This window comes from Harmonia axyridis, chromosome 2, assembly GCF_914767665.1.
Source record: "Harmonia axyridis chromosome 2, icHarAxyr1.1, whole genome shotgun sequence".
In the NCBI taxonomy this organism is placed as follows: Eukaryota; Metazoa; Arthropoda; class Insecta; order Coleoptera; family Coccinellidae; genus Harmonia; species Harmonia axyridis.
In genome coordinates, this window is record NC_059502.1 from 46387691 (window position 1) to 46402859 (window position 15169).

The window sequence follows — 15169 nt, forward strand, 5'->3', positions numbered from 1 at the left end:
ACAATATACACATTCTGCAAGAGATATTTTGCCATCAAATCTAAATGGAAAACCATAACAAAGTTGAATTCTTCAAATATATTGTTCAGGAAAATAATTATTGAAGAGATAGGTTAGGACAGCATTTCCATTCTGTATAAACTGTATTTGCTGATAATCTATCTATTTTTCAACAACGAAAAACATCTCGCTTTGTCCGAACAAAATCGTAGGACAATGAAAAATTGTATCGTCATTCGAAAGAAGTCTTTCACGCAGGCGGCAATGGAGGTTAAACTGGTACTTCCAAATTTTTATTGTTATGTTGAATAATTGAATGGAAGATTTCCTTTTCCACGTTGAGTCAAAAATACGATTAAAATTTTTAGCTGGATGTTTGTCGCTAATTCTGAATGCCCTAAACAATTGTTGTTGTTGTTCAAGTGTTGAGACTGCAGTCTAAACGCTTGAAGGAGGTCTAACCTCCGATGCCGCCTGCGTGAAAGAATTTTTTCGAATGACCAACAATTTTTCATTCTCATTCGATTTTGATGGAACAAAGCGTAGATGTTGTTTGTTGTTGTGAAATAGATGAATTTTATTTTCATATACAGTTGATACTCCTCTTAATTTTCATACAATAATCAAATCATGAAGTCATTTTTCTTCCTTACATACATCACCTTCATATAATGTAAACAGCTGAAATATATGATTTACGAGCTGCGTACAGAAAATTCCAAATGAGTATTTCTCATGACGACGGCTCTATTCACTGGGCTTGTATAAGTAGCCAAGTGTTACTTTCAGGTCCATATACAGAAAAGATGAAATATCTAATATAGAAATAGTTGCCTTTTATTTTCGGGCTACCACATTGAGGGACTGGAGCAGTTAATTGACCATAACAATTATATACAGAGTGGGGCGTTCTCGCATGTCGAGTTCGATCTTGTTTATTCGATATAAAAAGGGCGCGAAATTTTCGTGTTATTGTAGCATCGTTTAATTGGTATAAGTTGTGTTGAGAAATGAAGGAACAATGTCCGCGCGCAGCAACTGCATAGTAAAAATTGCGACAGGAATGGGTATTATTATTATAACATTTTTTATAGAATAGATTCTGATTTCTCCATGAGACAATTTCATTAGTTCATGATTTTGTTTGAAGCAATAACTTATCATTTTCTCACTAATTTTAGTGGTACAAATTATGAATCAACTGATATCTATTCTGCAGGTATCTGCATTGAAAGAGAGGTTCATTGAAATAAGCAATGTGCACCGATGAGCCATCATCACAGATTGGAAGATAGTGTTAATATATTTAAAGTTATTCCTAGCCAAGAATATTTCAATTTTTCCCTAGGACCTCATACATGCATTTCTAATTCAAATCACACAGAATGTTAAAGATGAGAAAAATAGTTCTTGCGCGCTCGTTTTTCGAGGAAAGTTTTCGTTTTCGCATAATAAGCCAAAAATTATCTGAAACAATAGAGTTTCGACTCCCGGATGAAAAATCATAGGTCAAATTCTTTGTCTGTCCTTCCGTCTGTATGCCTATATGTCTGTATGTATGTCATTCCATCCGTATATCTGTTAACATGATATATAAATTGCTCATCAAACTATATAAAAAGTCTCTCAATTTATTATTGCTGGGTATTTTCTTTTCAAAATTTTTCAACTGATGAATGCTGCTCTTCAAATGTGATCAAAGGGACAAATCTAACGATGTTAAATTCATAGATCTTGGTGCCCACCGACAATTCACATTATCTGAAGTCCACAGATTTCAATATGATATTTGACATGTGAAAGTAAAACTTTCGCTAATTTTTGAAGTTTGATGAATAATTAATATTTAGTGTTTAATATGTTTCAGACGAAAAAAAACCATTTTGCATAGAAATTTTTCAGATTTACATCTGAAAAAACACACGATTGTATTATGATTTCAAAACTTAATTGCAACGAAAAATAAATGATGACTATTTGGAGCAGTTCAATAGTTAATTTATGTTTTATATCTGGGGCCAAATTTGATTTGTTCCTCACAAACAGAGCGTACAGGGTGGGCAAATTTCGATGTTTTAGCACTACAACTCTTAAACCTGTGGTGAGAGACAAAATCTGATACGCTATACTCGGTCCCTTTTTCTGAGAAAATAACAAGAGTTGTATTCATTTTTGGCCACCTGCTTTTATTTTCGAGTTATAAACGAAGATTGGAAAAATGGCGATATCGAAAAACTTTTATATTTCCGCTAATACTGATGCTAGAGCTCCGAAATTAAAACATTATACAGGCACTTTTTTACATAGAATCCAGTTATGTTTTTTCAAAGGGGAACACTAAATTTCTGTGTCATTTTTTGAAGGCTTAATTTTTCCTGATTTCGAAAATATATAACATTGTATGGTTTGAACCAGAATAAATAACAGAAAATGGTCAAAAACTTTTTTTTAACTAAGAGTCTCAATATTTTACTTTAACTTTGGGTCGTAGCTTCGTAATTAGAGACTTTTTTGAAAAAACAAGCACGCTACTGGATTTAACGTAAAAAAGTGCCTCGATAATGTTTTAATTTCAGAGCTCTATCTTCAGTATTTTCCCAATTTTCGCTTATAACTCGAAAACAAAAGAAGGTGGCCAAAAATGAATACTACTCTTGTTACTTCCTCAGAAAAAGAGACCGAGAATCGGTATCAGATTTTGTCTTTGTCCAATGGTTTAAAAGTTGTAGTGCTAAAACATCGAAATTTGCCTACCCTCTACACCTTCTGAAGTAGGCAGGAATATTAAATGTTTTAAATAGGTTCTGTTTGAGATAATGGCAGTGAAAGCCCATAATGTTTCAAGAAAAATCTAATATTTGATACTTATATTCCAAGGTTCTTCAACTGACGTGGTCACTTAAAGTGAAGAAGTAAAACAGAAACGCCATATATAGCCAGGAGAGGAGAAGAATTTAGTACTTCAAACACTTCGAGAATCATGTAAGGAATAAGAAGCCTCCCAGAAAACATGGAATTAATTTCCGCGCATTCACCAAGTTTCCAGAATGATGACTAAGTTAGAATTTAAATCCTAGTATATATAGAATTCCAGCAAAATAGATTGTTATCGAAAATATTTCATTGAGACTGAAAAGTATTAATTATATTTTAAATGAGTTTTTTAATCAAGTACCCGATCACAATATCTATTTCACTCACCCATTCTCATTTTTCCAGATGATTTCAGTTCTGAGACAAATTCTAAGAATGTTTATCGTATTCAATTTAGTTGTAACTAAGAAGTATTATTATTGAACGTATTATAAATCAACAAAATCATAATATCTATTTTGCCATCCTTGATGTTTTCTCGCTATAAATTCCACACCATTTGATTATTCGTCCTGCTTTTTATGTACTCAGTCAAAAAATGGTCGATCAAATACAACTTGTCTCACAAAAGTTTCGCTGTGGTCTCATCAAACACAAGAACTCATAACCAAAATTTCAGATAACTTATTTCATCAACTAACTCCAGATTCAGACATAATATAATCGTGATTGGCGGATATAGTGTAAGATATCGATATTTTCTGAATTGAATTACAATCGTTTGAGATCATTTCTACTCGATATTCGAAAATTACGGATATTCTAACAAATTTTCATTCATTCAAAGTAACAGTTGAGATTATTCAATAAACATTATTCATTAAAAAGCTGAACCATGCGAAAAATGCAATATTATCTTGATTTGTTCAGTTCTCAACGCCACTTATACAATTATAACAATATGGTATATCGAATAGACACGATAAGACCCTGTGATCTGACAACACCGCTGGGATCGACAAGGTGGGCCGTACATGTCAGTCGAGTATATGTGGGAATGAAAAGTTGGCGGAACGTGACGGGTCTCAAAAAGAGAACAGAATATATAACTTTCTTAAATGAAAAAAAAATTTTCCCCTCTATGGATGCCTAAGGAGTTATATTTTCAAACAGCTGATTTTTCACATATACACTCCAAGAAAACACTCGGATCACATGGGTCTGAGGTAGCCTGCCAAGTATAACGGGACTGAATACGTCTGTTGGATAAATATATATATATATATATATATATATATATATATATATATATATATATATATATATATATATATATATATCTATATCGGTGAACGGCTTGGTGGAGGGCCACATGCTGGAAAATACAAAGAGGCTGCAACTTGATACTTACTCGATTAGTCAAGCCCAAAAGCAGGTGATTTTGGGCACTACGCGGATAGTCAGGAAGTTCTTGACCAGCTCCTGAGAATAATCTTGGCTGAAGAATCAGCCCGGTTGTCTCACGTACCAACCCGATAGATGGTGAAAAAAAAAATATATATATATATATATATATAATTCGTAAGCAAATATATATATATATATATATATATATATATATATATATATATATATATATATATATATATATATATATATATATATATATATATATATATATATATATATATATATATATATATATAAATAAAAAAAAAAAAATAAAAAGAAAAATAGTGCCATAATCATAGACTTTGCAGTGCCTCTAGATCAAAATCTCGGAAAATCCTATAGAGAAAAAGTGGCAAAATACGAGACACTGGCAAGGCAAATTAAGATAATGTGGAATTTGCAGAGAGTGGAAATAAAACCTCTCATCATAAGCTGTAATGGGCTCGTCCATAAGAAAACCGTGCAGCATCTGCAGGAACTCCAGCTTCCCAACAATGCTATCTGTTGGATGCAGAAGGCCGTTGTACTGGGGACGGTTAACATCATCCGCCAGGTGCTTTACTCCTATTGAAGGTGACGACAGGATTTTTACCTTGGTGCTCCCACCCGGTTGATCCTATATAACCACGAAAGTGTGAAGGGAAAAAAAAAAAAAAAAAAAAAAAAAAAAAAAAAAAAAAAAAAATATATATATATATATATATATATATATATATATATATATATATATATATATATATATATATATATATATATATATATATTGTTTTGGAATGGTATTATCAACCTATTAAATCAATGAATCAATGAGAATACATTACCAGACTCTATCTTTCGGAAACTACAGCAAATTCATCAAATAGATAATAAATTTTAACTTGATCCAATAACTATAAAGAAAGTAGAGTAACTTTATTCATTTATTCCATTCACTTGCACATTATAAAAGTAGCAAAATCCAATATTTCTAAAGTACTATATCAATATTCATTCGAAACATCTCAGGATCTGAAACAAAATGAAAATATTAATAAAATTCAAGTTCAATTTGATAAAATCAACAAAAGATATTCAACTCAAGTATCAGGAACCATTTATATATCATGTAAATAATGTTAAAAGAGTCAAAAGACTGAATATTCAATTTTCATTCAAAATGATAAAAAATAATCATTTATTTTATATTCCTTATGTTTATTTTCATGAAATAGCTTGTGATCTAGTGAATTACATCTAGATGCAATCTCAAAAATGTAATATTAGCTGAAATTCCTAATAAAATTGTAAAAAATGGATAGGGATAGGATATCGAATGATAAATCAGGGATTCCAAAGTAATTAATGTCTCAAACATACAAAAATGTATATATTTCTTTAAATTATAGTATAATTTAAAAATATGTAGTAGATTTCAGGAGTTATAGATAGAAATCTTTGAATACTTCGAATCGACCGAATGCAACATATGTGGTACCAAAAGATGGGGAAAAAAATGAAGAAATTAACTAGATCAATATTGAAGACAGAAAACTTACCTCAAAGGAGAAAATTGCGAAAGCATCATATTTGGAAAATTTTTTGACATCCAAGGCAATCTTGATTTCAAGAAAAAATTGAAAATCTATATAAAGCCCAGCCCAGCTGAATGACAGCTAATCAGTCAGTAAAAAACCATTGTTGAGAGCACATCACCTGACTCAAGAAATATACCTGAAATAATTGATAAACGAAAGAATTTATTTACGAAAAATTGCAAGATATTAATATTATTAAATACGTACCTGAAAATCATTGTGAGAAGATGTGGAAAAATACTTAATCAATTTCAAGAAGAAATTTCCCTGGATTCAAGCAAGTTGAAGCAGTGGAGCAATATTAAATGGAAAATGGATTCAAAACAATGCAACTTGAAGTAATACAAATTAAGGTTATAATCTTAATTCGAGGTTAGGAGCATAGAAGACGATACCATACCATAACACTGATGAGGTCGATGAAGATTTAAATACGTAAATATAAGATTAGATTAATATAAATTTAGTTATTAGATAAGAATTTTTTTATAGTTAGTGAATTTCGAAAATATTAATTAAATTAATAAAAAAATATAATTGAATTTGAATTGAACCCTACTGAGATATATAGTCGGCGCAAAATTATAAAAGATATAGTATCAAATTTAGTTATTGGATTGAATCAATTTAATTTATATCAACAACAAAATAATCTCAGCTTGAATATACGATCCATAACAATTGCGCCCAACGCGTGGCTTATATTGATTCAATTACAGCATTATTATATCAATTCAATTACAGCATTATTTAAAAAAAAAAAAAATTTTCAAATTAATACATAATTGTTGGAATCATATCATTGATTATTCAATAAAAAATGGAAACAAGAAGTAAAACGAAAATTGGAGAAAAAGAGGATGAAGAAGAAAATACAAGAGGAAATATGGAAATAAGTGAAGAAAATAGAAAAGAACTGAATTTATGGGAAATAATGACTGCAATAAAAAAATTAGAAGAAAATTTGAAGATTGTTCGAAAAGTTTAGAAGAAAATTTGAGTAAAAAATTTGAAGATTGTTCGAAAAGTTTAGAAGAAAATATGAGTAAAAAATTTGAAGATGAGTCAAAAATATTGGATTAAAATTTGAAAGAAATTAAAGAAGAGAAGAAAATTCATTTGGCAGATAAGGGAATTGAAATGGAAAAGAATCTTGGGAATATATTAATGATTTGCAAGGAAATGTTATATACCAAAAGAAATAAAGTACAAAAAGAATCTTCAGCTGAATTAGATACAGAAAGAAAAATATTTGAAGAGAATTTGGAGATTTGTGAAACTGAAGTTCACAATCTAACAGAAGGAAATCTGAGTATTATATATAATGATATCGAAAAACAAAATGAGCAACTAGAAATCAATAAGATTGAGATGTATAAAATTGCAAGAATTCAAAATGAGAAGTCGAATGAAAAATTGAAAATTTTAGGAGAGATCAACATGAATTTCAATGAAAAATTAATAAATCAGTATACAGCACCTTTAATAGAATTTTCAGAAAATAAAAACAAGATTGACCAAAATATATATGAGCTAGGAAATCCACAAAATTCAATAGAAGACAAATATAATGAAAATAAAGAGATAATTCTGAATTATAACAGTATAAGTGATACTCAAACAAACCCATCAGAACGATTCATTCAAGAAGTAGTGAAATATTCAAGAAAACTTGTCAATAGAGAACAAAACAAATGGGATATACAATCAAACAGAGTGGAATTTTTGTTGAATACAATGCATAATACAATTAGAGAAGAAACAAATTTATATTCAATGAAACAAGAAAGAAATTATTACAAAACAAGTCATATAAATAATGAAGACATCATAAAGAAGGTAAAAGTAAGATTGAAAAAGAACAGAAAAAGAAACAGAAAGAAAATGGAGAGGAGGAATAGAAGGAAATATGTAAAGTTTAAAAAAAAAAGATTTGGTTATTGTACGATCCCACAGGAATAAAGCGGAATGAGATTTGTGCAAAATTAAAAACTCCATTCGAGGGACCATATATAATAGATAATGAGAATGGTTTGAATAATTATGTATTAAAAGAATTAGAAACAGAAAGAATAAGAGGAATTTTTCATATTAATGATTTATATGAATTCATCCAGACAACAAATGAAAGTTAATTTAAATTTCAATCAAATTTCAGAATTTTGGAGAAATTTTAATATTTTAAATTTAATATTGAAAATAAAAAATTTCAAATATTAAATTTGGGGAATTGTTATGGAATGGTATTATCAACTTATAAAATCAATGAGAATACATTACCAGACTCTATCTTTCGGAAACTACACCAAATTCATCAAATAGATAATAAATTTTAACTTGATATGATCCAATAATTTTAAAGAAAGTAGAGTAACTTTATTCATTTATTCCATTCACTTGCACATTATAAAAGTAGCATAAATCCAATATTTCTAAAGTACTATATCAATATTCATTCAAAACATCTCAGGATCTGAAACAAAATGAAAATATTAATGAAATTCAAGTTCAATTTGATAAAATCAACAAAAGATGTTCAACTCAAGTATCAGGAACCATTTATATATCATGTAAATAATGTTAAAAGAGTCAAAAGTCTGAATATTCAATTTTCATTCAAAATGATAAAAAATGATCATCTATTTTATATTCCTCATGTTAATTTTCATGAAATAGCTCGTGATCTAGTGAATGACATCTAGATGCAATCTCAAAAATGTAATATTAGCTGAAATTCCTAATAAAATTGTAAAAAATGGATAGGGATAGGATATCGAATGATAAATCAGGGATTCCAAAGTAATTAATGTCTCAAACATACAAAAATGTATATATTTCTTTAAATTATAGTATAATTTAGAAATATGTAGTAGATTTCAGGAGTTATAGATAGAAATCTTTGAATATTAGGCCAAAGAAAGTGAATATTAGAAAAATTTCCAAATTGTATATAGAATATTTGAAAATTTTGTAACTTCGAATCGACCGAATGCAACATATGTGGTACCAAAAGATGGGGAAAAGAATGGAGAAATTAACTAGATCAAGATTGAAGAAGGAAAACTCACCTCAAAAGAGAAAATTGCGAAAGCATCATATTTGGAAAATTTTTTGACATCCAAGGCAATCTTGATTTCAAGAAAACATTGAAAATCTATATAAAGCCCAGCCCAGCTGAATGACAGCTAATCAGTCAGTAAAAAACCATTGTTGAGAGCACATCACCTGACTCAAGAAATATACCTGAAATAATTGATAAACGAAAGAATTTATTTACGAAAAATTGCAAGATATTAAAATTATTGAATACGTACCTGAAAATCATTGTGAGAAGTGGAAAAATACTTAATCAATTTCAAGAAGAAATTTCCCTGGATTCAAGCAAGATGAAGTAATGTAGCAATATTAAATGGAAAATGGATTCAAAACAATGCAACTTGAATTAATACAAATTAAGGTTATAATCTGGATTCGAGGTTAGGAGCATAGAAGACGATACCATACCATAACATAGAACAACGATGAAGATTTAAATACGTAAATATAAGATTAGATTAATATAAATTTAGTTATTAGATAAGAATTTTCTTATCGTTAGTGAATTTCGAAAATATTAATTAAATTAATAAAAAAATATAATTGAATTTGAATTGAACCCTACTGAGATATATAGTCGGCGCTAAATTATAAAAGATATAGTATCAAATTTAGTTATTGGATTGAATCAATTTAATTTATATCAACAACAAAATAATCTCAGCTTGAATATACGTTCCATAACAATATATATATATATATATATATATATATATATATATATATATATATATATATATATATATATATAAATATATATATATATATATGTCAGAATAATACCACTAATCATAACCGCCAATGGACTGGTTCACCGGAAGACTGCTGCACACATCGAAGAACTGAAGCTGCCATCAAACACCTTAACGTGGATGCAAAAAGCCGTAATACTGGGAACAGTGGGCATAATCCGGCAAATCATATATCCCTACTAACAATTCCTAGTAGCACAGCTTACCCTTGGCCTACTGGCCCGGGTAAACTGGGAAATAACCCCACGAAAGTGTGAAGCAAAAAAAAAAAAAAAAAAAAAATATATATATATATATACCGTTTTTCCTGTTCATCCAACATGAGTCACTTTAACCGAATCGGCATGTTAGATTTCAAGTACAGATTGTTCACAAAACTGTCTTTTTCTGTTGCAATGATGATAGTTACGTTCAAACAGCAGGAATTCATTCAACCTCTGTAAGGTTATTGAGTAACTTATCAAACATTAATATGTATGATTGATTGCCTATATTCCGAGTTGCTCAGTAGCTGAAATCCCCTCTCCCATATTGGGGTGAGGTACCGCCATTAGGTGGCGCGAGAGAGTGAGTCGAGAGAGAACATTATAGCGGTGAAGTTAAGAGATTTTAATAAAGTATAAAATAAAATAAAACGTGGCCTTATTTAATAAATATAGTTTGATACCTATAATAAGAAGGTACCGAACGTTACACCTCAAAATTGATGTTCTCAATAAAATTTTCGAGGATCTTTCGGAATCGACAAGGTTTCCATTTCTTGTACAACTGTTGTTTTAACTAGCTTAGGTATGAGGATTTGCCATTTATGGCTCCAGTCAACTCTTTTCTCTTTATAAAACTCAAATTTTTATTTGAAAAAAACATGTAAAACGTATTGATGACTGTGTAAATGTAGAATTTCAGACGAAGTTTCTTTTGAGGTGGATACAGTAAGTTTAAATTGGTTTAATGAATAGTATGTAATTGGCTTACACTTGCACTTGGTAATGAATGATGAAAATACATAAAGAAAAAGAAGTACGAAAACAGGGTAACAGTAAACAGTATTTATACTGAATTGCGCCTGCCAGCGTTCAATAACATGCCTGTTTTTTCGTTTGTTCGTCGCCTTGGGTTAAGTTATGCGGTACTGATGATCCCTAATAAGGGTGAAACCAGTATACTTCTTTCCCTTGATGACGAACATCATTCTCCTTGGTTTACTTTCGATTATGATTCCTATGAAATGGCGTGGAAATCTTCTGTTTGACAATGGTTATGTTGATGGCATTTTTGTTGATACAATAACCAGATAGTTAATCAATATCGTATGATATTACACACTTGGAAATCGTACTCCTTTTTCTTTTTGTATTTTCATAAATTGGTTTATATTTTGTGTTCAACCCTAATGGTATCAAACGACATTCTCTCACAATATTCCATTCCAGGAGCAATTGCAAATTTCTTACCGGTTCTAGGATGACAAAAGTTTCGTGTAGAGCTGGGTCAGGTGATAATCCTTCAACACTATCCAGATATTCTTTGTCAGCATACATCAAATGAGGGAAGGATAACAGAACTTGTGCTCCTGAAAAATTTTCCACATATTATTTTTGTATCTATCATACCTAGAGACACAATCTTTACTATTGAATGATTAAATCACTAGTGGTATGCCTGGAGTGTTTCAAGGTTTTATAACCTAGTAATTAAATTATTTGTTGAAAGTATAATTATTTCCAACAAAGAATTAACTTACTACTCTCAACAACTATCAATCTGAGATAACGGTCTGATGTTTATTACCCTAGTGGTTTCAGTACCATCATTAGTAATTTATGCAACATACTTATTATGTGGCACTTGTAGAGCCTTTTTTATGGTTTATTGGCTCAACTGAGAGCACTAGAAACGCTTGGGTTAACTCGTGATAAATATGCTGCTATGCTCTTTCCTTTAATTGAGTCAGCATTACCAGAAGAACTTTCAAAGATCAGGGATAGGTACCGTAGGGTGAAACGAATTTCAAAAACGGAATTATATTTTTGGGCATCACTAATTGTTCCATAGCAGATTTATGAAATTTTTTAGGAATAAAAGATCCAGTCGCAATGAAAACCAAGAACGATCAAGAAAATGGAACTATGGAATTTTTCAATGAAACAATTTCAATGAACGAGGACGCTAGATATGAAGTTCGAAATGGGGAAATCCTTCGATCATTCCAAAGACTCTATCCATTGAAGGTTTCTGGAGAGGACAGTTAGCGTAAGATATGAGTATAAAAAAAACGGAGGCAGGAACAGATAAAAAAAAAGAAAATGGAGGAACCAGTGATAAAAAAGAAAACAATCAGAAGAAGAAGGTTTTGAAGAAAGAATAAGAATAAACCGGTTATCACTAGATTGGGGAGAACCGTACATGCTCCCAAACGATTTCGTTTTAGTTAATTTAGTTGATATCGTCAGTTTGCTATTTTGTTTCAAATGTTTCAGTGGTTGAATTGCCAAAGGAGGGAGAATGTTGGGAATCATCTATGTTATTTTGAAATAATTGTATTATTTCGTATGTGAGAAAAACAAAAGTAGTAGTTGTTGAATATATTATGGATATTAAAAGCAAGTCAAAAATCTCTCTCAAAAAGTAATCATTTTAAATCGTAATTACAACAGCTTATTTGTTTGTTTTATGACAAAACCGCTCCATTTAGTATAAGCGAGTGATTTTTTGTCGGAAACCTTTTAAGCCGCACTTCAACGTTTTATAGCTGGTCGTGGTCGTGTGGATATTCTATACAGTGATCAGGGTTCTAATTTCGTAGGTGCCACCCGGGAATTACAAGTTCTTCTCAAGAGTGCAGCTGAAAAGGAAAGTATCAAACACTCATTGATTCCACAAGCCTCTCCCCATTTTGGTGTGTTGGGCGAAAGTGGGATCAAATCCGTAAAAACCCACTTAGCCCGAGTAATTGGACAACAAATTCTAACGTTAGTTGAATTTGTATTGAATTCACGGCCTATCGACATATATATTGTTATGGATCGTATTTTCAAGCTGCTTTTACTTTTTTGGTGATTTAACTTGAATTTCAAATGATTTGATAAAACCTAGAAAAAAAATGATACTATATTTTATAATTTTGTGCCGACTCTATATCTCAGGATGATTCAATTCAAATTCAATTTTGTTTAAAAATTTAATCAATATTTTTGAAATTAACTAACTATTAAAAAAAATTCTTATCTAATAACTAAATTCCTATCAATCTAATCGAATATTTACTTATCTAAATCTTCATCGATTTCATCCTTGTTCCATAGAACAAGGATGAAATCGATGAAGATTTAGATAGGAACATAGAGGCCGATATCATAATATCGGCCTGTATGTTCCTAACATCAGATTCTAACCTTAATTTGTATAAATTTAGTTGCTCTGGTTTGGATCCATTTTCCTTTTAATACTGCTTCAACTCTTTTTCAAAACTTATGAACTTCCTTCTTGAAATTGATTAAATATTTTTTTAATTTCTTCTCACAATGATTGGTTTTCAGGTAAGTATTTGGATAATTTTTTAGCTATCTTTCAATTTACGTAAATAACTTCTTTTTTTTATCAATTATTTCAGGTTTTTTATCTCGATTCAATCGATGTGACCCTTACTATGGATTTTCAATGACTGAATGGCTGCTGCTCTGGTCGGCTATTTATAGTTTTTAAATTTTTTTCTTGAAATCAGCATTGCCTTGGATGTCAAAATTTTTGCCAAATTTGATGCTTTCGCAATTTTCTCTCTTGAGGTAAGTCTTCCATCTTCAATAATGTTCTAGTTAAATTCTTCATATTTTTCCCCATCTTTTGATACCACATATGTTTTATTCGGTCAATTCTAAGTTACAAATATTTTCAAATATTCTATATAAAATTTGGAAATATTTTCTATTATTCATTTTCTTTGGCCTAATATTAAAAATTTTTATAGCTCCTAAAATCTACTACATATTTTGGAATTATACTATAATCTAATGAACTATATGCATTTTGATATGTTTGAGACATCAATTACTTAGGAATCCCTGATTATTTATTCGATATCCTATCCCTATCCATTATTCACAATTTTTTTAGGAATTTTGGCTAATATTACATTTTTGAAATAAATAATAAATGATTTTTCTTATCATTATGAATGGAAATTGAATATTCAGTTTTTTGAATCTTTTAATATTATATACATGATATACAGGGTCTTTCACGAGAAACCTCACCCATATTTATACGGGAAACTACTGAACGTTTCTCATGAAATTCAGCACTTATGAGTATTTCACGATGCTGATGAAATCTAAAATATTTTCAAGGCATGAGCACCTCCGGTTTTTCCGGAAATGATGTCAACTTCCGTTTTTCAAATTATAACACCATCTTTTTATTGCAGAAAAAGATTCCTTAAAAAATTTCAAGTTATTTTGATGTAACATTTTTCAGTTTTGGTTGGAAAATTCTCTCTGAGCGGGAAAATTCGAAAAAAAATCGAAAATAGAGCTCCGCTGAAACAAGAATAACTTCGAGGTTTTTGGATGGAAATTTTCATTTTTGGGATTTTTCAAGATGTAAGATTGATGTATCCACTTTGAAAATCGAAATCGCGATTCATGATACAGGGGGTGAAAAAATCGCTTTCAAAGTTAGGGATGGCAAAATCGTGAAAAATCAATTTTTTCGAATTAGAACCCCATTTTTTTATGACAGATATTGAATCTTCGTTAAAAAATAATGTGAGTGTATGCATCTCACCCTTGCCCTAAAGTGGATATTTTCTGAGTTATTCACAAAAAACTGTTTTTCGTCTTGAATTTTCAGCTATTTCTTTTCCCTTCACGCCAAAAAGATGAAATTTTCACATATATATATATTTTTTTTTTTTTTTTTTTAATCACCATTTATCGGGTTGGTACGTGAGACAACCGGGCTGATTCTTCAGCCAAGATTGTTCTCAGGAGCTGGTCAAGAACCTCCTGACTATCCGCGTAGTGCCCAAAATCACTTGCTTTTGGGCTTGACTAATCAAGTAAGTATCAAGTTGCAGCCTCTTTGTATTTTCCAGCATGTGGGCCTCCACCAAGCCGTTCACCGATATTATGAGTGGCACTATAGATGTCTTTCTGAGGCCATAGATCTCCTTCAGTTCAAAGGCCAGGTCGTGATACTTACTGACCTTCTCCGTATAGGCTTTGGTGATGTTGTCGTCAGCGGGAACCGATACGTCTATTATCTGTACAGACTTTTCGGTTTTATTGAACAACACAATGTCAGGGCGATTGTGTGCTATAGACCTATCTGTGACCATGGCAGTGTCCCAGTACAGCTTGAAGATGTCATTCTCCAGCACATCTCGTGGTTGGTAACTATAAAAACCGTCATTACTTTGCAGTAGACCTGTTTTCGTCGCGATTTCCCTGTGGTACACTCTGGCCATGGCGTTGTGGCGTTCCA

At 30.7% G+C, this 15169-nt stretch overlaps 1 protein-coding gene across 1 annotated transcript in view; it reads right to left on the reverse strand.

The window, feature by feature from the left end:
* Positions 1 to 15169, reverse strand: part of LOC123673327 (sensory neuron membrane protein 2-like) — a 138331-nt gene that overhangs the window by 74333 nt on the left and 48829 nt on the right. The window contains exon 2 of the mRNA XM_045607812.1: positions 11143 to 11261. Within this exon, the coding sequence (XP_045463768.1) occupies positions 11143 to 11261 (119 nt within the window). The remainder of the gene's footprint in view (positions 1 to 11142; positions 11262 to 15169) is intronic.